A 27,371-nucleotide genomic window follows, 5' to 3' on the forward strand; every position below is an offset into this window, starting at 1 on the left:
TACGTAATTATTACATTATTATTACAGTATTATTGACTGTATTCCTTATGCTGTACTTTGCATCCCCATGACTATTTTGTAACTGCCAGTTTGTACTTCTTAACTGCTTCACTTTTTCACCCTGTGCTACACCCCACTCCCAATCTGGCAACCATCAGTCTGCTCTCTCTGAGTCTGTTTCTGTTTTGTTTGTTCATTTACATTGGTCTTTAGGTTCCACATATAAGTGAAATCATATGGTATTTGTTTTTCTTTGACTGACTTATTTCACTGAGCATAATACCCTCTAGGTCAATCCATGCTATTGCAAATAGTAAGAATTCATTCTTTTTTTATGGCTGAGTAATATTCCATTGTATATTTGTACCACTGCTTTTTTATCCACTTGTCTATTGATGAGTACTTGGGGGGCTTCAATATAGGGGTGCATGTATTCTTTCAAATTCATGTTTTGGTTTTCTTCAAATATACACGTAGAAGTGAAATTGCAAGATTATAAGGCAGTTCTATTTTTAATTTTTGAGGACCCTCCACATTGTTTTCCATAGCGGCTGCACCAGTCTGCATTCCCACCAACAGTGCACAAGGGTTCCCCTTTCTCCACACCCTCTCTAACGTTTATTGTTTATGGATTTATTGATGGCAGCCATTATGACAGGTGTGAGATGATATCTAATTGTGGTTTTAATTTGCATTTCTCTAATGATTAGTGACATTGAGCGTCTTTTCATATGTCTCTTGGCCATCTGTATGTCCTCTTTGAAGAAGTGTCTATTCAGTCTTCTGCCCATTTTTGAAATGGATTGTTTCTTTTTTAGGTCCTGAGTTATATGAGTTCTTTGGGTATTAACCCCTTACCAGATGTATCATTGGCAATTATGTTCTCACATTCAGTAGGTTGTCTTTTCATTTTGTTGATTGTTTCCTTGCTGTGTGAAAACATTTTAGTTTGCTGTAGTCCTATTTGCTGTTTGTTTCTCTTGCCCGATGAGATATAATAGAAAAAAATGTCAGAGATATATCAGATATTTTACTGCATATGTTTTCTTTTAGGATTTTTTGGTTTTGAGTCTTTAAGTTTTTAATCCATTTTGAGTTTATTCCTATATATAGTGTAAGAAGTTGGTCTAGTTTCATTTTTTTGTATGTATTTGTTTAATTTTCCCAGTATGTTATTGAACAGAGTGTCTTTACCCCTTTGTATGTTCTTGCCATCTTTGTCAAATGTAGGTGTGGGTTTATTTCTGGGCTCTCTATTCTATTCCATTAATCTATATGTCTGTTTTTATGCCAGTACCATGCTGTTTTGATTACTATGGCCTTGTAGTATAGTTTGATATCAGGTAGCATGATTCCTCCAACTTTGTTCTTCTTTCTCAAGATTGCTGTGGCTATTTGGGGTCTTTTGTGTTTCCATATAAATTTTTGGATTAATTATACTAGTTCTGTGAAATACAGCATTGGTATTTTGATAAGAATTACATTGTATCTATAGACTGCTTTGAGTAGTATGGATATTTTAATGATGTTAATTCTTCCTCTTCTTGAAAATGGTATATGCTTTCATTAATTTGTATCTTCTTCAGTTTCCTTTTTCAGTGTCTTTTCATTTTCAGAATACAGGTCTTTTACATCCTTGGTTAAATTTATTCCTAGGTATTTTATTTTCAACTCTAATTGTGAATGGGATTGTTTTCTTAGTTTCCCTTTCTGATAGTTCATTATTGGTGTATTAAAATACAACCAATTTCTGAATATTTATTTTGTATCCTGCTACCTTACTGAATTCATATATCAGTTCTAGTAGTTTTGGGGTGGAATCTTTAGGGCTCTCTCTATATAGTATTATGTCATCTGCAAATAATGACAGTTTTCCTTTCCTTTTCCAATTTGGATGTCTTCTAATTATTTTTGTCTGATATATCTGGCTAGGACTTCCAGTACTATTTTGAATAAGAGTGGCGAAAACAGATATCCCTGTTCTTGATCTTAAGGGAAACACTTTTCGTGAGTACAGTGTTAGCTGTGGGTTTACCATATATGGCCTTTATTATGTTGAGTTCTGTAACCTCAATTTCCACTTTTCTAAGAGTTTTTATCATAAATGGGTGCTGGATTTTATCAAATGCTTTCTCTGCATCTATTGATATGACCATATTATTTTTGTCCTTCATTTTTGTTTATGTGGTGTATCTGTGCATCCTAGGAGTGATTCCTACTTGATTGTGGTGTATGATCTTTTTAATGTATTGCTGGATCTAGTATGCTAATACTGTGTTGAGGAATTTTGCATCTATGTTCTTCAGGGATATTGGCCTATAGTTTTCTTTGTAGTGTCTTTATCTTGTTTTGAAATTGGGACAATGCTGGCCTTGTAAAATGAGCTTGGGAGTCTTCTGTCCTCTCACTTTTTTGGAATAGTTTGAGAAGAATAGGTGTAGATCTTCTTTGAATGTTTGCTAACATTCACCTGTGAAGCCATCCACTCCAGGACTTGTTTTGGGATTTTTTAAATTACTGCTTCCTATTCATTAGTTGTAATTGGTTTGTTGAGATTTCCTGTTTCTTCTTGATTCAGTTTTGGAAGATTGTATGTTTCTAGGAATTTATACATTTCTTCCAGATTGTTTAATTTGCTGGCATATAGTTGTTTGTAATATTTTCTCACACTCTTTTGTATTTCTGTAGTGTCAGCTATTACTTCTCTTTCATACTTGCTTTTATTTCTTTGGGTCCTATCTTTGTCTTGATGCATCTAGTTAAAGGTTTATCAATCTTATTTATCTTTTCAAAGAAACAGCTCTCAGTTTCATTGACTTTTTAAATTTTTTTTTATAATAATTTTATTTTTTCTGCTATGATCTTTGTTATTTATTTTTTTTTCTTCTACTCAATTTGGGCTTTGTTTGTTGTTCTTTTTCTAGTTCCTTTAAGTATAAGTTTAGATTGTTTATTTGAGATTTTTCTTGTTTCTTGGGGTAGGCCTGTAATGCTATAAATTTTCATCTTTGGACAGCTTTGTGTCCCATAAATTTAGGATTGTTGTGTTCTCATTTTTTTATTTGTCTCAAGGTATCCTTTGATTTCTCCCTTGATCTTATTGTTAACCCATTGATTGTTTAGTAACATGTTATTTAGCCTCCATGTGTTTGTGTGTTATTTAAATTTTTTTTTTCCGAATGATTTTTAATTTCATATCATCATGGTCAGAGAAGATGCTTGATATTATTTCATTTTTCTTAAACTTATTGAGACTTGTTTTGTGTCCTAACATGTGGTCTATCCTAGAAAATGTTCCGTGTGCAATTGAAAAGAATGCTACTTTGGGGTGAAATGCTCTAAAAATATCAATGAAATCAATCTGATCTAATGTCATTTAAGGTTACTGTTTCCATGTTGATTTTCTGTCTGGAAGATCTTTCCATTCATGGTAATGTGGTATTAAAATTCCCTACTATGACTGTATTACTGTCAGTCTCTCCCTTTATGTCCATCAAGATTTCCTTCATATACTTAGGTGCTACTATGTTGGGTGCATAAATGTTTACAAGGGTTGCCCTGGCTGGTGTGGCTTAATTGGTTGGGTGTTGTCCCACATACTAAAAGGTTTCCGGTTTGATTCCCATTCAGGGCACATGCCTGGTTGTGGGCTTGATCCTGGTATGGGGTGTGCAGGGGGCAGCCAATTGCTGTTTCACTCTCACATTGATGTTTCTCTCTCTCCCTTTCCCTCTCCAAATCAATTTAAAAAATTAAAAAATTAATTTAAAACAGGGTTATATCCTCTTGTTTTATCGATTCCTTTATCATTATGTAGTATCCTTTGACTTTCACTATATAGCTTTTGTTTTAAAATTTATTTTGTCTGATATAAGTATTGCTACCCAAACTTTTTTTTTCATATTAATTTGCATAAGATTTATTTTTCCAAGTTTTTACTTTTAGTCTTTGTATATCTTTCGTTCTGAGGTGTGTCTCTTGTTGACAGCATATATATATATATGGGTCTCGTTTTCTTGTCCATTCAGCTACCCTATGTATTTTGATTGGAACATTTAATCCATTTACATTTAAAGTGATTATAGATAGGTACGTGTTGCTTGCCATTGTATTCTTTTTAACTATGTTCCTCTTTTTTCCTTCTTCTTCTTAAAGAAGACCCTTGAACAATTTTTGTAATATTGATTTAGTGGTAATGAACTCCTTTAGCTTGTTCTTTTATGGGAAGCTCTTTATTTCACCTTCAATTTTAAATGATAGCCTTGCTGGGTAAAGTAGTATCAGTTGTAGGTCCTTGCATATCATCATCTGAATAGTTTGTGCCAGTCCCCTCGGGCCTGAAATGTTTCTGTTGATAAATCAGCTGACAGTCTTATGGGAGATCCCTTGTAAATAACTAACTGTCTTTCTCTTGCTGCTTTTAAGATTTTCTCTCTTTCTTTAACCTTTGCCCATTTGATTATGATGTGTTTTGGTGGGGGCCTCTTTGGATTCATCTTTGGTACTCTCTGCACTTCCTGGACTTGTGTGTCTTTTTCGTTCACTAGGTTAGCTAAGTTTTCAGTCATTATTTCTTCAAATAGTTTCTCTATTATTTGCACTCTCTCTTCTTGCGGACATTGTTATGTTTCAAGTTGTCCCTGAGGTTCCTTAAACTATCCTCATTTTAATTTTTATATTTTTATATTTTAAATATTTTTTTATTGATTTCAGAGAGGAAGGGAGAGAGAGGAGAGATGGAAACATCAATGATGAGAGAGACTCATTGATCGGCTCCTTCCCACATGCCCCCCACTTGGGATCCAGCCCTCAAGCCAGGTATGTGCCCTGACCAGGAACCGAACCTCGATCACCTGGATCCTAGGTTGATGCTCAACCGCTGAGCCATGGCAGCCGGGCACTATTCTCATTTTTAATTTTTCTTTTGCTGCTTTTATTGAGTGTTTTTCTGCCACTTTGTCTTTTAAGTTGCTGATTTGATCCTCTGCTTCACCTAATCTGCTGTTGTTTCTTTCTAGTGTATTCTTCATTTCTGACTGATTCTTTTTATGGTTTCTATGTTCTTTTATATGCTGGCTATCTCTTTGTTGTAGTTCTTAGTAACCCCTTTAGCATCCTTATAACCATTGTTTTGAGCTCTATATATGGTAGATTGCTTGCCTCCAGTTTATTTAGTACTTTTTTTCTGGGCCTCTCAGCCTTCTTTACCAGGCTCTGCCAGGATGGGTGGGTCTGTGGAGGCAATTTCATTACCTGTGGCTCTGCCCCTCTTCCAGTAATGGTTGTGGGCAGTGCTGCGTTGTTTTAAGCTTTCCAGACACCTCTATCCGGATCTGCAATAATGGGGACGGGTGGAGTGAGATGATTTTTCTCAGGGGTCACTGTTTCTGCCCGTCATACAATCCAGGTGTAGTATGAGGGCTGCAGTTTGACTTCTCTCCCACTACTGTGCTTTTTGGAGTCACTGTGCGTGTTGAACTATGTCTTAGCAATTTTCCCTGTCCTTGTTCTTGACATTATTGTGTCAAATATTTCTTTTCTTGGTGTTCCCCATGATATACCAGGTAAAGGGAGCTGCTGTAAATAGGCCTTTAATAATAGGGTAGTTTGGCAAGAGGGGAAGTGTTCTATAGTTCTATGGTCCTATTATTAGGTCTCAGTCTTCTTTTAAGGATACTTGTACCTGTAGATTATGAACTTCACTGGTGGGTCTCCATTTTCCCCCTCATCCTTCGGTCAGACAGAACGGCTGAGTGGGCTGGAGTTTGGAATGGTATTGGTAGACAGCACCATAATTTATTTAACTAATCATCTTTTGCTGTGCATTTGTCTCTAGTTTTTCTCTAATCGAGCAGACATTGTAGTGAACATCCTCAGAGCTAAATCTCTTTGCATATCTTTGATTTTTTTAGGAGAGTCTCCAAAAGTATTGTTGTTAGATCAGTGGGTATGCAAGCTTTGATGTTTGATAGGTGTTGGCTAACTGCTTGCCATAAATTTTTATCCCCACCAAGAATGATAAAGTGCTTCTTCTTTTCATGATGGCCAACACCACTGTGAGTTGGCTTTATATTAATCTATGCTAATTTGGTAGGCCAAAAAGAACAAAGATAAAAAGTAATCTGTTTGTTTAAAACTGTATATTTTTATTATTAGTCAAGTGTTGATTTTTTTAATGTGTTTATTGGCAATTAGCTATTTTTTTGTGTGCATTTTTATTATTAGTCAAGTGTTGATTTTTTTAATGTGTTTATTGGCAATTAGCTATTTTTTTGTGTGCGAGTTGCCTGATTTTTGCCCTTGGCCTATTTTTCTTTTGTTATTTGTCTTTTTCCTTTACTGCCTCTTTCAGTTTTTATATAGTAAAAATATTAAGTTTTTGTCTCTTCTATAGTCTGCAAGTATTTTACTATTTTATTTGCCTTTTTGTTTTTTCTGTTTTTTAACATAGAGAATTTTATTTTTCTGTAGCCAAATTTTTGTTATCATACTTCAAAAGACCTTTCCCAACTCAAGATTAAACATCTATTCATAGTTTCTTCTTGAACATTCAGGTATTTTTTTACCATTTAAATCTTTAGTCTTTATAGAATCAATTTTGGGATATACATGAATTAGAGAACTTTTTAAAAATGATTAGCCAATTTTAATCCATTTTCTAACTGATTATTCCTGGTAAATGGGAAAAATCAATGATTTTTATGTATTTATTTTTAGATTAGCAGCTATTCTGTATTTCTTACTTATTCTAATTTTTAGTTGATACTCTGTTTTTTCAAGTAGAAAATTACATACTTATTTCCAATACTTATAGTTCTGGTTTTATTTTCTATTATTATTTTGGTTCTAATTTTTAGACCAGCCTTAAATAATAGTGTGGATATTATGGTGTTTTCTCTTTTTAACCAAAATGAATCTGGTATTTTGTTTTTAATTTTTAATTTTACAAAATTAAATGTTCTTTTTGTGTTATTTTGTTATTGCAAAAACTCTGACTTGTAGGAAGCCTTCAGTTACCTTTCCATTTGCATGATCAGTGAAGCCTGCTGGCCTTTCATTGGCTGGATCTGAATTGAGTTCATCAGAGGCTCAGGACTCTGCTGGTTGAGAACTTGTGAGGTGAGGAAGGCATCGAAGTTAGAGGCATTCTCTCTACATCTGTCTTCAACCCAGCCAGCCACTTTGGCCCTAGCAGTTATTAGAAGAGCTCCCACAATCTAATGACTGAGCATATTTGCTAGAAGGAAACCCTTATAAATATCATCCTGTAGCCCAAGAACCATCTATCCTAAAATATGTGAAATATGATTTCCTTATACCTATTTCATTTTTCTGGCCTGATACGGTTGAGAAAAGAAATATTCTTAAGTCACAAGTCATTTTGTTATGTGGTATTTTTAAAGGTGGAGAATTGGGGATGGGGACAGGGAAAACAAGGGCTTGCCCCTGAACTCTACCCTGTATTCTTAGTAGAGGAGAGGTTTGAAAGAGACCTTGGAGGGACTTCCAAGCACAACACTCACCCTTGCTTTTCTCTCTGTGTTCTCTGAAAGGCATATTCTGCTCCCATGAGCTCATTCCTACCTTGCCCTAGATGAACAGCCCAAAATTGTGTCCCTCCACTTACAGTGAAGAGCTTCTGTGGTAATTCCATGAAGTCCGCTGGCCTGAAATGTCCCTCTGACCTTGAGAGAGGCCTACAAGTCCCATATTACTGCTTCCCGTTAAAGTACCGAAGTCTCATTGAAAAGGCAGATGTTGCATTCAAATCCAATAGGGGTTACCCCAATAGGCTGCTCTTGGTCATCAACAGCACATTAGAGTTCAGATGGGCCAATTGCTCTTGTAGCAGATTCTTGAGCAACAAACAACCAGGGGGTCTTTATGTGGCATGGTGGGGGGCTGGTGGGTAGTTAAGCAGACAGTCCTTGGGAGTTCCATTTTATACCCTGAGTACTGGAAGAAGGATGGTTATTGGAGAGGGAACAGAAACTAGTCACAGACCCCTTGTGTAGGTGCCAGTTTTGCCCATGGTGTCCCTATCTGGTCATCTTAACACTTGCTGCAGCCTGAGGTGTCTCTCTCCTCCCAGTGTCCTCCCTGCTTTCCCTATCATCTTTTCTCTCTCCCACCCTGCTTTGCACACTCCCCTGTCGTTTGTCTCTGTAGCTGCTGGCATCCATGAAGGCATCCTGGGCACTTCCTTCCTCACCGCTGCTTGTATGCAGTCCCCCCAGAAAGCTCATCTTTCCTTCTTGCTCAAGCCTCTTCCTTTTTCTTTCTACCTGTTTCTGCTTTGTGCATCTGCAGTTGATTCTGTCTGGCATGCCAAAGAATTTAAGAAAGCCTTTCCAAGCTTTATGTACCCATCACTCCAAATAGAGTTGAGTTGGGTCATTTTTTTTTGTTCTTTGATGGAGCAGAAACTTAAAGTTTTATACTTAGCTGAATTTATATTTATTTAAAATATTTTTATTTCATTAAATAACTGGAACATGAATTTTAATATAAAAACTACAGTAGTCCCTTCTTACCTGTGGGGTGTATACATTCTAAGACCTCCAGTGGATGCCCAGAACCACGATAGTATAGAACCCAATATTCACTATGTTTTTTCCTCTATATACACACAGTTTACAGCTTCTCTTTGTAATACCTGAGTTGCCAGCATCACTATTCTTGTGCTTTGGGGCCATTATTAAGCAAAGTAAGGGTGACTTGAGTACAAGCACTGTAATTCCGCAATAGTTGATCTGGTAACCTAGACCAGTGTACCATAAGAATTTTTAAAAGCTGCAGTACCTGACTATTTAGTCAGGGGCACTGACCTCTTTTCCCTTAGCTTGTCAAATTTAAAATGACAACAGCCAACACAGCTGTCCAGTGTGAATTCCCTGTCTTGAACCATAGATATATAGGTCATATAATAGAGTTGCATCTTATTGGCCATGTTGTATAAGGCTGAGTTTGATTAGTTAATTCTTGGTATCAGAAATCCTTATATACAAGTATAGGCACCTGATTTTTTAAAAAGTCACTTTGGAGCAAAAAGGGTAGGTAATTACTATTATTATTTTTTGCATGTCAATAAAAAGTATACCTATTTTTTGTCAAATCAGCAAAAAACTATATTTTTTGGTGTGCCACAGAATTTTAGTAATTAGTTTATGTGCCATGAGATGAAAAAGGTTGAAAATCGCTGATCCAGGTGGCTACCAAGTAACTAATGGGGGGGTGGGGGTGCATACAGTGTGGCTGTGCTGGATCGAGGGGTGATTCACATCCTGGGTGGGATGGTGTGAGGTTTCATCGTACTACTCAGAATGCCATGCAGTTGAAATCTTACGGATTGTTTATTTCTGGAATTTTCCATTTAATATTTTCAGACCACAGTGATCATAGGTAACTGAAAATGTGGAAAGCAAAACCAAGGATGAGGAGAGACTCCTGCATATTGTAAATGGAAAACATTTGAGACTCTGTAGCTGTAATCACTACATAAAAGAGAGAGAGAGAGAGAGATCCTGGGTGAACATGTAAGGGTTGACTGTTTTCACATGTCAGCTCTCGCTCAGAATGGATAACAAACCCTTCTTTGAATCGTTGCTTAGAATCTCTTCTTGGCTTGAGCAGCACTAACGGGTCTCTTGTTTTCTTCTTTGTTGTGTGTATGTCCATGTGGTGTACACACCGTGGGCTCTGGCAATCCCAGGATGAAATCCTGACTGTGATCAGAAGAGTGGATGACAACTGGGCAGAGGGAATGCTGGGAGACAAGATTGGAATCTTCCCCCTCCTGTACGTGGAGGTAAGGCCGCGCTCTCCCAGGCCCACTTCCTCTTCTTCCCCTCATGTTTATTTCACCAGACCAGGTATAACCTGGAGCCCCCTTTTCTAAGAGAGAAAGAGGCTACTCCACAATCAAGTAGGGTTTTTATTCCCCGTGTCAGCGCTATGAGAAGTGCTCTGGTCAGGTTTGAGTGGTCTGTCCAGGCCTGGCTTGAACCATCTCACTCTCTGGGCAGCAAAGGAGGGCTTCCGTGTGGACATTCCCCAGTGTTCATTGGAAACCTGTGCCTGGCACCCATGAGTCTGAGACTCTCATAAATATTGTTTCTCTTGCCTCCCCAACCCCAGAGGAGAGCTCATACAGAGCTGGAGGGAACAGTGCCAGACTATTTGCAATGTCTTCCTGGGACTCTGGAGTATCGGGCAAGATTATCCAACTGCAAGTCCCTAAGCGAAGATGATCTGAGGCTAATTGGAGGCCTATTGATTTCCTGTCTCTCCTCTGTAACTCTGAGGCACTAGGTTTCCAGCGAGTAAGATGTGGCTGCTGCTGAGTGGGGAGCGTCTTAGAATGCATGGCTTCTGAAGCCAGTCACCACTGTGAGTGCAGGAGTGCTTGCTGTGTGTGCCCCATTTATCAGTGCACGTTCACGTGTGTATTCATGAGCCAACCACGTGTGTCACCCTGTGACCACTGGCGTCTTTCCTGGTGAGAGTGGAGCTGGGACTTGAACACAGGGTGTTTGCACTCTCTTATCCCTTCACCCCCTGGCCCCCTACTGGCCACAGTTCAACTCCGCTTAGTAGGTGACCCAGCCAGCTTTGCCACATCTCCCTGGCGGTGTGTGGGTGCCAGTAGGTGTTTGTTAAACACATCTGGTGATTCCCTTTGCTTTCAGGACAAAGTCCACTTAATTTAGCATCGCATTCAAGGCCTTTTGCAGTTCGATCCTAAACTATTTTTCCAGCCTCATCTCTTGTCATTTCCTCCCCCTTCCCTAAATTTTCTGGTCCTCTCACATTTATTTTGGATAAACTGATCAGGACTTCTGAGACTCTCCCAGAACAATAACAATAAGTACACACACGTGCGGACGTGCGGGCACACACACACACACACACCCTCTGTAGTGCACCTATAAGAGTCACAATTTCCTTAATACCGTGTAAGCTTCTATTTGTACATCTACTCCAGTTCCCAGGAGTGTTGTCTTTTTCATCCTGCCGCTTAAAATAAAATAACTTAATGCGTGGAAACCACTGTGGTGCCATTGAGAAGTAAAAACATCTGTGTCCCCAGACATTTCAGCTAGTAGAAATCTCTTCCCAGGCAGACTCTCCCGTGGGTACTCAAAGGCATATGCAAGTGTTCCTAGAATCTTGACTATGATGGCTGCAAGCTAGAAACAATTCAAATGTCTGCCAGCAGTGATCTGGATGAATAATGCATGGTACGTCCATGCAACGGAATACTACCCAGCAGTGAAAATGGGCAGAAAACCACTACACTGGAAAGTGTGGATGACTCTCACAGAAAAACTTTTGAAAGAAGCCACACACAAAAGCATATGCTGTATGATTTTTTAAAGGAAGTTCAAAAGCAGGCAGAACTCGTCCAAGGTCATAGAAGTCAGAGCAGTGGTGACTCTGGGGGAAGACTGACAGGAAGAGGCGAGAGGGTGACTTCCAGGCATGGAGATGTTTTATACCTCGGTCCTGGGAGTGGTTACCCAGATGGAGCCCCTGTGGAATGGCGCACAGTTAATATTTGTGCACTTTTCTTTAGACTGCAATTTAAGAAGCTTGGAGAAAACCTTGTAGGAGCCTTGCAGGGAGGGAGGTAGAGCGCTGTTGCCCAGGACTGGGAAACCAACAGCTGGTCTGTGGACATAAGCAAAGGCCAAGCTACTGAGTCACTCATCTGTGTCTTCCCTGTGTCTGCCTCCTTAGCCACTGGGGACATTCCTTTCAAATACTCCTCCCTCTAGGATGTGAGGGAGGCTCCTTCATCTTTCTGTCCCTGTGGCCCTTCATGCCCACACCCCCACTCATAGGCCTCCTCAGGCCCTTCTGTGTGTCCTCAGAAAGGACATGCCCATGGCCCTTGAAGCTCAGGGCCTGGGGCCTCCTCCCAGGAGCAAGGGTGGGCACACCTGAGGCAGCCCTAGGTAGGGGCCTGGCTCCTCCCTGGGCTGGACCTTCCTGGGCTGGACTGCGTCTGGGCAGCCTGGCCCCATCCCAGCACCCTAGGTGCCCCGGACGCAGCCATGGCATGGCCAAGATACTCTGAGACAGACTCTTGGTTTCTCAGCACCACCAAAGACAAGACACCCCCAGCAGGCAGTTCCTGAGACTATTTTATTGTTTTTCTATCAGTTAACTGTGGAGACACTTGTATGGAGTAAAAGCCCAATGTGACTCTTGCTTCTTATGGAGCCTTGGGCTGGAGCCAGGTGGCTTAGAAGGTTCACAGTTTAGCCCACTGTCTTCCTCTGTGAGGCCGAGTGGGCACTGGAGAATTAGAGTGATTGAGCCTGGGTCCTTCTCAGAGTTTGCACCTGAGCCAGCCTGGCACCCAGGAGGGAGCCTCAACTTTTGTTTTTGGCTCCTGATCAGGCAGATGACACAGTTTGGAGCGGTTTATCCTTGAAGATGAGCCTGGTGCTCATGAGGAGATGTGGCTGGACTCACGCCCCTCACAGGAGTGAATTACAAAGTGCCGGCCCCCAGCCCTGCAGCTGCACTTTGGAGCCTGGTGCAGGCCCCACACAGGCTGTGGGCAGGAGCCCACGGGGTGCGGTGTGCTGAGGGGCTCCCCTCACCTGGGCTTCCCATCAATGCGTTCAGGCCGCGATGCTTGACCCAAGTGGGTCTTTAAGAAATAAACGAGAACGTTTGCTCCGTAGACTGTGTGGTCCTCTTCCGACTGGCTTCATTTCTTCGCCCTGGACTTGCTGGGCAGGTACTGTGGACACACAGTATGAAACCAGCCTGGAGCTGGCCTGACCTGGCGCTGCGGCAGCCTGTTTGCTGAGACGGCAGCCTGTTTGCTGAGACGGCAGCCTGTTTGCTGAGACGGCAGCCTGTCTCCAGAGCCCCTGTGATTCCCTGCGGGCTGTGGGAATAACCTCACCTGTCCTCGGCACAGCCCCTGGCACCAGCTGCCAGCTGCACCTGCGCCCGTGGCCTGCGCCCGCTGCTTACTGGCACTGTCTGCCTGCGCCTTGCTCCCTTGCCCAGGCTCTTCCTCACCGCGCCCCTGAACTTTCACTCCCCAGGCCTCTGACCCTCCTCACCCCAGTGACTTCAGCCCTACTCCCTGACTCCGGGCCCCCAGCCTGCACTCTTGAACCTGCCCCCTCGCTATTTTCTCCCCACTGATTTGGTGGACAGTCCCCATCAGGGGCCATCACCACATGGGGACTCATGGCTTGTTTCACACACACCAGCCGGTTTGCCTGATGACTGCTGGGCAAGGTGTGCTCACCTGTGGCCTGGGCCGACCCCGCAGTGGTGACCACTCAGGTCAGAGAGAGGGCCAGGCTCTCCCCTTCAGGGAACAAACCCAAAGGCGAGACAGGGCCGCCCTCTACGCCCTCTGTGTCCCTAGTCCTGGAGGGGCGGAGTAGTTGTCAGCATTTGGTTCTTCAGAACGCACTGTTCTAGTGGGTGTGAGAATGATCTGCCAGGAGGGAATCTCTCAGGCCAAGGGCGGGAGAGCCCTGTCCTCAGGTGTGAGGGCCGCAGTGCCACCCGAGGGCCCACTGTGCGGCGGGCTGGTGGCAGCATGCCCGGCATGGCTGGACTGGTCTGGCCCTGGTGCCCCCTCACCCCCCCCCCCGTGGCTTGAGCGCCCAACCTGCAGTCTGCGGAGCTAGCCTCATTCTCCTTTCCCACGGTCTCCACCATGGCACACTGGGGGTCTGCCCACGTGCCATCAGGCTGCGCCCTGAGAGCAGGGCCTGCATCTCACGGGCAACATCAGCCCCAATGGCAGGACCGTGAGTGGGTGGTGGGGCAGCTCAGAGCACCCTGGGCTCCAGAGGTGGAGCCAACAGGGCTCAACACCGGGCACTAGATGACCTTTGGCACCCTCCTAAAACTGCCTGAGCCTTCATTTTCTCTCTCAAACGAGGGCAACCACATGGACCTCACAGGGTAGTTGTGAGGCTTAAAGACAGTAACGGGGAGCACAGACGTGGCCTGGCACCCAGCAGGAGCAGGAGGGCTGCTCTGTTGGGGTTTGTTGGATGAATAGCTGCTCGGTGGTCTATTTGCTTGTTTATTGGAGATCTTCCTGTCTTCCTGGGCGTTGGCCATACTTGGCCTGTATGGCTATTTTCTCACAAGTGCTCATTTTTGCTCCCCAGGGGGGTGGGGGCTCTGTGCAGGCACGACAGCCCCTGCATGGCTTCCTGAGCTGAGTGCTGTTTGCAGTTGGGTGACGCCAGCCAGGCAGGCGCACAGGAATTCCTGTGTGGCAGGACAGGAGGGGAGCTTGCTCAAATGCTGTCCTCGGGAGCGTTGCTGGGAGACATCAAGAGGGACACAGCTGCGCTGGGCCTGGTCCATCTGCGTCTCAGTGGGGAGCCTGCATGGAGACTCATGGGCACATGAGCAAATTTGCCTGTGGTGCTTGTCTGAGAGGAAAACCTCTCTGTGGGGCCAGAATTAAGACACCAAAGACGGCAGTGGGCTGGAAACACAGTTGAAAAGAATGACAAAACGCAAGATATATAAATGTCAAGTTCACCTTCACGTTCAGATCAGCTGGTCAAGCATGTAATGGGGAGACCTAGCTCACCAGCAGTGATGGGGAGACCTAGCTCACCAGCAGTGATGGGGATCCCTACCTCACCAGCAGTGACGGGAACCCCTACCTCACCAGCAGTGATGGGGACCCCTACCTCACCAGCAGTGACGGGGATCCCTACCTCACCAGCAGTGATGGGGACCCCTACCTCACCAGCAGTGATGGGGACCCCTACCTCACCAGCAGTGATGGGGACCCCTAGCTCACCAGCAGTGATGGGGAGACCTAGCTCACCAGCAGTGATGGGGAGACCTACCTCACCAGCAGTGATGGGGACCCCTACCTCACCAGCAGTGACGGGGACCCCTACCTCACCAGCAGTGACGGGGACCCCTACCTCACCAGCAGTGATGGGGAGACCTAGCTCACCAGCATATTTCTTGGCAGTATGGTGGTGCTTTATTTATACTGAGTAGGATATTTAAAAATTCGCTGCTCTGTGTGGTGGTTGTTTGTGGGTGGTTGCCTAGGTGACAGCCACGTAGGGTACAAGGGTACACCCTGGTGTTTGCTCAGACCCCTCCACGTACACATAAGCAGCCCCCACCACCTCCTCTCTGGCAGCAAATGGGGGGGGGGATCTGAGGAGGTGGGAATCCCTTCCTCCCTGCCCCTAACTGTCCATGGTGAAGAGGTGAAGGGTGGCTATTCTGAGCCTGGGATGGACCCGAGTCTGGTGTGAGGACAGGCAGAGACAGTGAGGGACACCGCCCAGGCTGCTCTTCTGTTCAGGGGAGAGCCCCTTGGCATCCCAGGAGCCTCTGCTGACTTTGGACATGACTTGGAAGAAGAGGTCACCGGCCACCTCACCGACCAGTGTTCAGTTAGAGCTTGACTGTTTAGTACCAGTGTTTTCATTCATTGTCTGCTCTTGCTAGCGCAGCTTCTCAGGGGTGTTATTGGGCAGAGAGCATCCTCCCCATTTGGCTGATGAGGAATGTGAAGCCCAGCGCACTGGGGCTCGGCCACCGGCCCCAGCCCGGGCTCTTTCCCCGACGGGCAGGCGGGCATCAAAGGGGAGGGGAGTGTTCTGGACTCCCAAGGGAGGCACGGCTTGGTGCATGGGAGCCTCAGGCTCTTCTGGAAATAAAGTGTTTCAGGGAAAACTTCTCTTGTGAGTGAAGCAGGGCCCTGCGTAGCCCAGCGTGCGTGTGTGTACGTCTGCACACCCAGACAAGCAGAGGGGTGGCCTGAGATGGCAGAGGCTGAGGCGGGGGAGAGATGGGTCAGGGACAGCCTCTGCTGGATCGGGAATGTGAAGCAGGAATCGGCACAGCCGGATCGGTGGGCTGCTGGCGCCGTATAAAAGCTACTAACGCGGAGAAGCCACCGCGGCTTCAGTGGCCTCAGCGAGATCATCGGGGTCCACAGAGAGGAGCTGATGGTCTTCTCTGGCTTTCGGTGACCTGGCTGTGTGACCACAAGGTGCCCAGGTTGTCACAGACATGGGTCCCTCAACCTCTCTCCCCCCAGTTGCTACATGTAGAGATTCAGAAGTTTCTAGGTTTCCTCTCTGTGGCTGGTCAGCTTCCTTGCTTTCGAGTCGAAGCAAAGCAGACAGAATCCCGGCCTGGCGAAGCCTGCTCTGCTCCTGGCCGCGGGACATGGCGAGGTGTGAGGCCCGAGGAAACGGCCTTGGCTGTTGTTGCAGCAGTGGCCAGGTCTTGGGTAGGGATGGGCACACATTCCCAGGGGCCTCCTATGTGGTAGTGACCACAGTTGAGAGGAATCCTGAGGCTTGGCAGGAATTTTCAAAAGTGTGTGCAGCAACCACTCTTCCGACTGCCCAGCCCCACATCTGGCACATGTGTGCCCTGCGTGGGCTGTGGCAGGCAGAGCTGTGGCGGAGCCGGGGCTGTGTTTATTTCCCCATGGAGTGCCCTGGCATTGGGGCCAGGAGAGGCAGGGACTCCCAGGAAGTTCCCCCAAAACCACCCCAGGCCTGCGGCTCCTATGACTGACACTCCAGCCCCCACTGCTCCGAGCTGCAGGCTCAAGTCTGGGGTGAACTAACGAGGGACTAAGTAAGACTCCCGGTGTCTCCAGCCCCTCAGCTCTCCTAGCCAGTCCAGCATTTCCTATTCCCTGCTGCTCCCTTCTCAACTCCTCCACACCCACCGCACTGACAGTGCCCCTTGGGATCCCAGACCAAAGCCTGGGTTCTCTTCAATCTGCTTTTCTCCCTCACTTCATAAAACTGGTCTGCTATTGCTTCTCATCAGTTCTGTCTCAGAAGTCCTTCTCAAATTAACAAATATATATAAAACATAATTTAATATACACCGCACAGCCCAGGGCACTACATGTCAGGCACTGGTCTTACCACTGACACCAGTAAACAAACAAAAAAAACCCCTTCCTTGTGGAACTCACTTTCTAGTGTAGGGGACAGACAGCAAATCAGATACATACATCAATCATATAAACATGTTAGAAAGTGATAACTGCACTGAAGAAAAAAGAAATCAGAGGTAGAGAGAGTGTGTTGGGTGAGTGTTACAGACAGGGAACAGCTAATGCAAAGGTCCTGGGGCAAGAATGGGCCGGTCTGTTTGAGGAACAACAAGAAGAATTGAGAGGCTGAAACCAAGGGGGCAAGGGGGGCAAGGGGGCAAGTAGTTGGAGTTGAGGTGGGTAAGGTAAAGAGGGTGAAATCATGTAGGCCCTTGAAGGCTTTTTTGGAATTTTGGCTTTTGTTTGGGTGAAATAGGAAACCATTGAAGAGCTTTTGAACTTGATGATCTAACTTAAGTTTTAAGTGGGTCACTTTAAGTGGATCAGTCTATGTTGAGCATAGATAGATGGGGCTAAGAGTGAAAGTAGGTAGTGACGCTATTACACTGTTCTAGGTAATAGGTGAGGCTGGCTCAGGCCAGGGGGTGGCCGTGCAGGTGGCAAAAATCATCCGATGCTCTGCTGGTAGAACCCACCACAAGTGCTGATGGATTGGTTGTGAGGTGCAAGGACAGCAAAAGGCATCGTAGGTTTTCCCTGTGGTTTTGCCTGAGCAACTAGAGGAGTGAAATTGCCATCAGCTGAGGTGGGGCTGGAGCGTGGAGAGGGTGGGGCGGGCCGAGCCCAGGCGGCCAGTTCTGGGCTGACTGAACGTGGGAGGCCTGTTAAGCAGCTGGGAGGGTGTCAGATGGGCAGGCGGATGTACGGGACAGAGGTCTGCGCTGGAACTGTTCATGTGGCGTCTTTGGCATGAAGTTGGATCAACTTCGCCAGCCTGTACTGGAGCACCAGGAACACGGGTGCAGACTGGGAACATCCAAGAGGGGAGCCCTCCCCTAGTTTGGTTCTTCATGTCTATATCCTGGTGTCCCATTAGAGTGATTCCTGCCCCTGACACCAGCCTCCCCCACACTAGTCTGTCCTTCTCACTGTAACTGAAGTTTTGTTTCTCTCAAATCTGCCTTGCTCGGCCCTCCCTCCAAGCCCCAGCCTCCCTCCCTCCTAACTGAGGCACCTACCACCTCCAGGGTGCTGATGTCGGAGTCTGCCCTGAGATGCAGAGATCCCAGCGCACAGCTTCCCGCCTAGGCCCCTGCACTCCCTGTCCCTCCCCATGCACCTTAGATTCCAGCCACCCCCAACTTCGCTTCCTCTCAAACTCAGGGCCTCTGTGCAAGGACGCACAGAGCTCCTTCTCACTCTCCTAAACCCAGCTCAAATGGTGCCAGTCACTGAGCGAAGACCCTGTCCATGGTGAGGGCAGGGCTCCTCACGTTTCTCAACCTCTTTCCCCCTCAGACTGTGGTCCTCCCAGCCAGGGACCATCTCCTATTTATTTTTAATATCCCTAGTGCTTAGCACAGTGACTGCACACAGTGGGTGCTTAATAAATACTAGACTGAGGAGTGACAGCTTGTCAAGAGATCAGCAGTCCAAGAGCGATCCTGGAGCCACTTTTTGGATTCAGCAAAACACAGTGATTGTGCAGAGCCAGTGGCTCTCTGGGGACTTGGAAGTGTAGCCTTGGGGAGCAGGGTGTAAGGGAGAATTGCTGTTGGACTAGTGTTTAACTTTAAAGAAAAGAAGCCTGAAGTTCAGAGGGCAGCTGTCTGGAAGCAGCAGGAAGGAGGCAGTCGCCTTGTCCCAGGTGTTGGAGTTGGCACAGACACTGTCAGCACCGTCTGGCGGCCTTGCTGCCTGAGATCTTTTCTGAGCCTCACTTCCCCAGGACTCCGCAGCACACAGAGGTCCCTTCCCAGTGGTGAACTGAGAGGAGCAGTTTGGTGGCCTGGGGCCAGTGCCCTCCAGTCTGTAGACAGTGCTTGAGGAGGGGTGGAGACCCCATGGTCTCACTTTTGGACCTTCATTCATGTGGCTCCTGTGGCTGGAGCCCTCACATGGCTCACTCAGCCCCTATGCTCCTCTGAGAAAAGGCCCGTCCCATCCCTGCCCCTGCAGGGGCCACAGCTTCCCTGTTCCCACTGAGCCCTGGACTCACTCAGGTGCAGGGAGAGGGACTACGTTGACTCTGGAGCCCTGGGTGGTTTTCTGGGACCCACCCCCCCAACACCCAAGGTGAAGCAGCGGATCCTGGGAGACTGAGCCTGGAGAAGTCAGTGCCTGAAGGAAAGGTGTGGAGGAGAGAGGGGACCCTCTGAAGAGGCTTACAAGCTTAATCACTGAGGTAACACTGCCACTGTGACACCCTTGGCTCTACCACAGGAGAGGTTGAGGGTGGGAGAGCTGGGCCTCACATGGGCATTGAGGAAACCCCGCTGGGGGCGCTGCCATCTTCGGCACACAGGACTGAGGGTGAAGTGAGGTGTGATGGGTCAGGCCTGGTCGTGGGGATTGCCATCACCCACAGGCCACAGCCAGACTCAGCCGTGTGTCTGCCAGGGCAAGGCGGCCGGGAGCCTGGGCAAGCTGCATGCTCAGGAGGAGGGAGCCAGGCTCTGCCACGGCCAGGCTGGAGAGAGTGACCCTCAGAACAGGTGCCACTCATTTGGGTCTCTTTGGTTAATTGTAACCAGCCTGTGTTTTCTTAGCACTGAGAAGGAAGTGACATGAAATGACAGCCTTGTTCAGAGGACCAGAGGAAAATACCCCTCTGTTGAAGACTTCTTCCCCCACCAACCTGTGGCAGGTGTTCGATTGCGCAGGTGACCAAAGATGAACCCGAGGGACGGGCGTGGAGAAGTGAGCTCTGACGAAGGGCGAGGAAGGAACGAGTCCTGAGAGGCTACAGAGTTGAGGGAGCAGTGTGCTCAGCTTGTCGGGTGGGGCAGCCCAAAGGAGGAAGAGGGAGAAGCTGACAGAGGGGACAGAGGGGACCGTGGGTAACTAGCTCTTGGAGAAGAGACAGGGGAGAGGAGGGGAGGAGAGGAGAGGAGGAGGGAGAGGAGACGAGGGCCCCCCTTGACAGCAGGAAGAGGAACCAGCTCTTTGGAGGGAGGAGCTCAGTGGGGAACCTACTGAAACGCGGAGGATCGGGCATGTGGAGAGCTCATGCCAAGTTGTCCTGACCTCAGCTACGTGGTGGAGACTTTTGTTGAGAATGACGAGGTTCGGGACTTGAGAACAGAGGCTGTTTGGGGGATTCACCGCTGGGAGGATGAGAGAGGCTTTGAGCTGTGAGAGACGCAGGGAGCTGCGGGAGGAAGGCAAGCACGGGCGAAGGGTCCTGGGTTGGGGCCCAGCAGTATGGAAATGCTAGAATGAGGGTGCGCGGCTGCAGGCGCTGGTTGAAGTCACCAGCCACCGGCTGCCAGGCGGGAATGGTGGTCAGTGAGGGTGGATTAGAAAGAAGAGATGGGCCAGAGGAAAGAAGATGCCGGGACTATAGGCTACAATGGGAGAAAGCCCAGGTGCAAATGTGTGTGAAGGGCTGGCAGGTAAGGCCTGTGATGGAGGGTGGTCCCTCTGAGCAGCCTGCTGGGTGGCAGAAACCAGGGGTTCCGTCTTCTCTCTCTGGCGGTCAGATCCATCAGACAGCTGGCATTTTCCACTCCGCACTTAGCTGATGCATCTGGCGCAGCTGCTGCAGAAAGAAAGCCCATTTCCCAAACCTGAGCTGAGGCATGGCCACAGGTGGGTCTGTCCTCTGACCCTGTTGCCCCAGGACAGCTCTGCCCCCTCCTGTCTCCTCCCCTCTACTGCTCCTTGGAATGCCAGTGACCTGAATCCTCAGGGCCTCCCACAAACATGCCTGGTCCTTACCTGTCTGAGGGAGAGAACACGTAGGGACCCCATGTCCTGGGGACACTGGGGGCCTGGAGCACCTGCAGGCATGTCTCAGGGAGGCTGTATTCTGGATGGTGAGAGAGATGGGGAGGAGGGGTGGGCTCCAGTGGAGGGAAGCCGCATCCCAGGGCCAGTGGGAGCCTAGAGGAGTCTGACTGGGGAGCAGATCCCAGCCCTTGTCTGTCACAGTCAGTACGCATTTGCCTCAGTTTTGGTGTTGAACAAATCCTATGTGATGTGAGGGGAAACTGTTGATGCAATGTTATTGAAAAAATGAATTAATATTTATGGGGAAATGATGGAGGCAAAAGCTAAAATCCTGATTTAACCAAATAAATGTAATTCCAAAAACAGTAGTGGCAGTTAATAATGACAAGAGTTTCCCATTAGGAGTCCTCATTGTCAGCTCTGCCCCCTCCTGTCTCCTCCCCTCTACTGCTCCTTGGAATGCCAGTGACCTGAATCCTCAGGGCCTCCCTGAATCCTCGTGACTATAGTTGTGTTGTTAGACAGTTTTGCTCCGAGCCTCATTTGATTGCAAGGTTGAACTCAGTTGGTCTTGCTCACGGAGCACGCTGTCTTCCCATTGCTTTGTTTTTTACAAAAGCAGAAGGCTATTTTGAACCTGTTCTCTAAGTATGGTATTAGAGCATTTGGTAATAACCTGCAGGCACAGCTGAGAGTTTTTTATTGGGAACAAATCATCCTGAAGTTAGCGGTGTGTACTCTGTCCTGTTTTGAACCTGTGAGCAGCCTTCCACACGTTGGATTTGCCATTCCCAGTGCAAGGCAGAAACTGCTTCTTATCTCTTCACCTTTGTCTTGGCTTTTCAGCTCCTCGACTGAGGCAGGGAGTGGGTTTCCAGGGAGGGAGACGAGGAGGGGCTGTGGCATCTAACAGGATGCCCAGGCCCTTTCTCCCCCTCAGCGCCCTCCAAGGACCCCACCTTTTCACTGGTCCTGTGGGCAGGTGTGCGGGTGTGTGCCTGGTTAAGGGGAGCTCATTCTCAGTTGCCAGACCTGGTCTCTGCTTTTCCATCCTTCCAAGGACCCCTTCAGCTCTTCAAAGAGAAATTCAACATGTCAGGAATCAATATGGGGGTGGGAATAGGGGGCTCTAGCTTTCTGCTCCCAATTGACCTTCTGCCCCTCCCCCATTTGGGAACACTGATAGGGAAGGTGTTGAAAGGCCTGTTTTTCTTGGTCTTGACTCTGGAACCAGAGGCTACACGGGCTTTATCAAGCTATTTGTTGCTTCTGTGTTGAATTTCTCCCTGTACAGAGTGTGAATAGCACCACAGCAGAAGGTCTTATTGAGATCTATGGGGTAATAGGCACAGGCCCGGGCGGGTGGTCCAGCATCACACAAACAGAGCGTAACGGTTTTGCAGCCACTGCATCTGCGTACAGGTGCTTCTCGGGGTGACAGAGGCGTCTGGAGGATGCTGGAGGGTTCTTGACAGCCACCAAGGGACACAGCCAGCCATTCCCCACACTCCCCAGCCCAGCGAGCGGGGCAGCAGTTACTAGCTGAAGGGGCTCTCTTGGATAAAGGACATCTTCCAGTCACTTCTTTTCTTTTACCACCTTTTACTGCCTTCTAAAGTGTCAGAGGAGTTCACCCTGCTGCTAACATGGGATGGATTGCATCTCCCCAGCTCACTCCTCTGCAGGGGTTCCCTTCAGGACTGACAGCTTCAGAGAGTGTGTGCAGACAGACAGTGTCTGGGAAGGGTGACGCTGCTACCAGGTGGTCAGTGGGGAGCCACGGAAACCCTCACACGTCAGCTTGGTGGCCTGACCACACTTTAATAACAATTCACCCTGATGCAGTTTTAAAGCCAATGACCTGCAGCCACATCTCCGGGTGTTCCTGTGAGGCAATGAGGCAAGTGCACATGACTGCAGCTGCTCCCCACAGCTCTCCCAGCTCGGGCCGAGTCGATGTGGTGGGGACAGGTGGGCAGGCCTGGCCCTGCCGCCTTCTAAGAGGCAGCACATCATCCCTGTGGAATCACCCACTGTACCGTGGGGGTGAAAGATGGGACTATTTTTTCACCTACCTCGAGCTCCCTCCTCTGGATGCTTCTTGACTCAGAGTGTTCCTGTGCTCACACGCCCTCCCCTCAGGGAGCTGGATGCCTCAGGCCCGTCCTCCACAGCCCCTCCCTCCACCATGGCCACAACACGATGCCTGACTCACCCCATTTCCACATTCTTGCCTTTTGATTCCTACCTTTTCTCTTAGAGGGGTTGGTCAGACACTTTAGTGAGCATCAGAATCCCTGGAAATCTCTGGGCCCCAAAAGCCCAGTACAGGGCGTCTAGGTGGGCCCATGTCTAAGAAAGGAGTTGCAGAGGAAACGTGTTTTGTCAGGTTCCACTTGGCCCCAAGGGTGCACCTTGGCCATCCACCTGGGCAGAGACCTGCCCATGAGGCCCCCTTGGGCAGGCCTGGTGGTGGGAGCTTTTTCAGGTGTGAAAGTGAATGCATATTCAGCCATAGAGAGGTTTGGCTCTGGGTGTTTATAAGGTGACAGCAGAGTATTTCCCGGCTGAGCTTCAGGGCCTGTGTTTAGTGTAGGAGGAACGATGTGTCCCATTGTGGAACTGGAACCAAACACGCCCATCCGGAGGCCCGGGGCCCGGGGAGCTCTGGGCGTCTCCCCTCCAGACCAGGCACCTGTGGAGTCCTGGCTGCTGCATCCCTGTTAGTTCTAAACCTTGACAATGGATTACTGCCAAGACCCACCCCCCGAGCCAGCTGGGAAAATGCCTCACCCGGCATGGAGCTGCCCCCATCACCGTGTATTAATGCTTCTTGCTTGGAAAGGAGGGTGTCCAGTTGTTGGTGGCCGGAGTCATTTGTTTCTTCTCAACCTTGTCAGAGAGACTCAAAGCTCTTCTCTGTTGCTTTTATTTCCTTCAGATCCTCAAAGTGAGAGCAATTAAGAATTATAGTTGGAGGCTATGGAGGATGCTGTCAGGAGCAGAGGGAAAACCTTGTTGTCAAACCACACTTTTCCAAACGTCTCTGTTGTCGTGACTTTCCTGCACCCTGCTCCCCCCCCCCCCCCCCCCAGTGGCTCAAGGCAAAGCGGGCTCTCTGGGAAGCTGGGTTAATGAGGGTCTGGAGGCTGACAAGTTGCCACAAACACTTGCACTCAGAACCAGTCCCCTGTCCATGCCAGGTGTCACTAAGGAGAACAAATGTAGCCACATTCAGTCTTCTCGCTTCCAGCTGTAAAATAGAAACACACCTGCCGCTGGAGGTGTTGTAAGCAGCTGGGCGACGTGATTGTTTCTTCTGCTCTAGGTTTCTGTTCACGCATCTTAGCCCTCGACTGAAGGAGCAGATTTCCACCACCGTGGTGTTCTCCAGACTGTACCTTCTAGGCCACCATTCAGTTATTCGCTCATCTGTCCCTCCCTCCCTCCCTCCCTCCCTCCCTCCCTCCCTCCCTCCCTCCCTCCCTCCCTCCCTCCCTCCTTCCTTGAGCACCCATTATGTGCCAGGCCTGGGGATGCACTCGTGAACACAGCAGAAGAGAATGACCTTGAAACCCTCATTCTCCTGGGAGGTGACAGAGAACAGGAATAAATTCCACATGGTAGTATATTCTCTGTGGAGGATAGTAAAGCTGGGAAGGGGACTATTATCTTAATTAGTGTGCTTTGAAGGCCCCACTGAGCAAGGAAGTGAAGGTGGTACAGGACCCAGGTGGTGGCCCTGAGCTGGCTGTGGCTGAGGGACAGTGGAGGCCAGGTGACTGAGCAGCTGAATGGTGAATCTGGGTTTGGGGGTCAGACCCTCCCCTGCTCAGTGCACACAAGCTTTGTCCCTGTGTCCACTGACTCCTCCCTGACCATGTCCTTGTCATTTCTAAGCCCACTTCTGCTTTTGCCTGGGGGCAGGGGCAGTTTAGGAGGCTGATAGTGTAAAATGATCATAAAAAGAATCTACTACAATAAAAGTTTTCCAGATGTGGTGGTCAGAAACCCACCTGGTCTTGGGCGCCTTCGGATGCGGTCAAAGACGTCAGGACAGCCCCAGCCAGGCCAGTTTTATCTGTCACCCCATCTCCTGTCTGTAGTCCATTCCCACACAGCCACCCGAACCTTCTCTACAAAGATAACGGGCTGCCTCACTTCCACTTACAGCCTCCAGCAGGGCACACTGCTCTTAGAATAAGTCCAGGCTCCTCACCGCAGCCTAAGGCCCTGGGATCCACCTGGATCACTCGCCTGCCCACCTGCCCACCACCCTGCTCACTGCCCCCACCTTGCTGGCTGGCCTGCCTCTGCCCCCCTCACAGGCCGGGCTCCTCCCTGCCTTGGCATGGAGCAGGGGGCTAGCTCAAGCACCAATCCATCGGGCTCTGGCCCGGCTCTGTCACGCCCCGTACCTTGTTGCAAAACAATCCTACTGCTAGTATGTTGTTTTTGAGTCTGTGGTATGAATGTGGAAAAAGAACTGCAGCCCTTTGAGAAAGCAATTTGGAGTTGTCATCTGTTTCATTTGGGGTGAAGGGAAGCAGCCATTTGGAGAATGAGTATCCATGAAGCACGTAGGGCAAGGGGACCTGGTCCAAAATCATCCAGCTTTCAGAAGAGCGGTGACCCATGTCATGCGAGGGCCAGAGCCTGAGGTCTGGATGGCAGTGTGGGAGAGGCGGGGGCGAGGCCAGCCCAGGCTCTCAGGGGGCCTGCAGTTTCTGCTGAGGGCGCAGGGGGCTGGGCTGGAGAAGCCCTATGTTGGAGCCCAGCGCTGAGGCTCAGTGGCAGGCGCGGGCTGCGAGCCACGTGCTGAGCCAGGGCTGAGGCCAGGCCCAAGGCCAGGTACAGAGGACTAGCCCCAGGAATAATCCCAGGGGGTCAGTTTATGCCTCTGTAAAATTTTTTGTACTGAAAAGGGGACGAATGTGTGTTGAAACTCTTCCCTTGTTTGTATTTCTTATCTTAAATTTGTAACACAGTTTATATGTTAACATGATCTTAAATATGTAAGTTTTAGGGAAAATTTATTGGGTTGTCATTGGGTTTTTTTTAGTCATAGTAAGTCTTCATACCCTGTTCTTAGATCTAGCTGAGAAAAAGATGAATATCTGAGAGATAGAAACTGAAATGTTAACTTTATTATTGATAAATTTCAGTGGCAGAACGTAGATCAGATTTGGAAGCAAAGAAACTTGCTAGTTCCTCCCCCTCAAGCATAGACCCTAGGACCCCCCCCCCCCCACACACAGAGTGGAGCCAGCAAACCTGCCCCTTGCCTGGAGCTAGGGAGCTGGGGGAGCGGAGAAGAAAGGGAGCCCAGGGCCCCAGCTCTGCTCAGTGCAGGTGGCCCAGTGACAGCCACACCCTGTCTGTCAGATGGCACGAGCCTCACAGGTGGAATGGTGCGTTTCTGCCATTTGCGTTAACACACTGCGAGGAACAGCGGAGGGGCACGCAGGGGATGAGACAGAAGGCAGTGGCGGTGGCTGCTGAGGGGTGATGGGTGCATCTTTCTACTTCGGGTCTGTTACACAAAGTAAAAAGGATTCTGCCAGACCTTCTGCCCAGCAGCAGCTGCCTGGCAGGGAGGCGATGAGAGGGGAGGAGCGGCCTTGCTGCCAGCGCAGGGTCAGCCCGCCTCATTTCACAGCCCCGCCTTGTGAAATGGGCTCCGTGCCCTCCCCGCTGCCCGGAGCGGCCTGGGCGCCCAGCCTGTGGGTGCCCCTCCTCTGCTCAGCTCTCTGAATTCCACTTTGCTGCCCTTTGGGCCTGGTGGGGTCCTTTCCGCCTCTGAGTTCTCGGGTGCCCCGTGGCAGCCCCGTGGGAGCGTGATGCCAGGGAAGGCCCCGCACGATCTGCGGTCCCCCCCGAGGAGTGGCACCGCTCAGCCGGGCGGGAGGAGGAAGCCTTTGCCAGACCTTCCCTGAGACCTCGTGCTCTTAAAAGTGACTGCAGCTCACTAACCTGGAAAACACTGGAGTCTCCAAGGTGCCTCACACTTCGCACAAAATGGAAAAATCTATCCCTGCCATGACTCAGGGGTCTCCCCAGAGATTGGCAGATACCCCAGGCTAATGTGGTCCTTTGTTTTGTTGTTTATGACTTTCTGATTATAAAAATAATAGCTGGCTCTTGGTCAAAATGAGGAAATTCAAAAAAGTGTGAAGAAGAAACTGAAAATCACCTGTAATCCTACTAGTGAATATATGTGTAAGAAAAGAATGAAATGAAATGTTAGCGTATTGTTTTCTTTACTCTCTTCTATGTATAAATTTACATATATTTTGAACAGATTTGGGATTGTGCTGCGTAAGTACTTCTATCTTGCTTTTTCCATTAAATTGTGAGAATTTCCAGTGACATTGTCACATTAGCTTCACAGCCTCAGAACCTATAGCCTGTCCTCAGCCGAGTGGTCAGGGGACCATGGTGAGGTGTCAGATGTCCCTGACCACCCACCTCAGAGCAAAGGACTCTCCAGGGCCCTGGCCCGGCTGCTCCCCATCACCTCTGACCCCATCTCCACCCAGGACACTGTCCCCGTCACTCTGCCTCCGTGAGATGATTGTTGGCG

The 27,371-nt window shown here is 48.2% G+C and overlaps 1 protein-coding gene across 1 annotated transcript in view; it reads left to right on the plus strand.

Moving 5' to 3' along the window:
* SH3RF3 (SH3 domain containing ring finger 3) overlaps positions 1–27,371 on the plus strand; it is a 287,998-nt gene that overhangs the window by 188,134 nt on the left and 72,493 nt on the right. The window contains exon 3 of the mRNA XM_016201846.2: positions 9,713–9,808. Coding sequence (XP_016057332.2) covers positions 9,713–9,808 — 96 coding nt within the window. The remainder of the gene's footprint in view (positions 1–9,712; positions 9,809–27,371) is intronic.

This window comes from Miniopterus natalensis, chromosome 9, assembly GCF_054644295.1.
Source record: "Miniopterus natalensis isolate mMinNat1 chromosome 9, mMinNat1.hap1, whole genome shotgun sequence".
NCBI classification, from domain to species: domain Eukaryota; kingdom Metazoa; phylum Chordata; class Mammalia; order Chiroptera; family Miniopteridae; genus Miniopterus; species Miniopterus natalensis.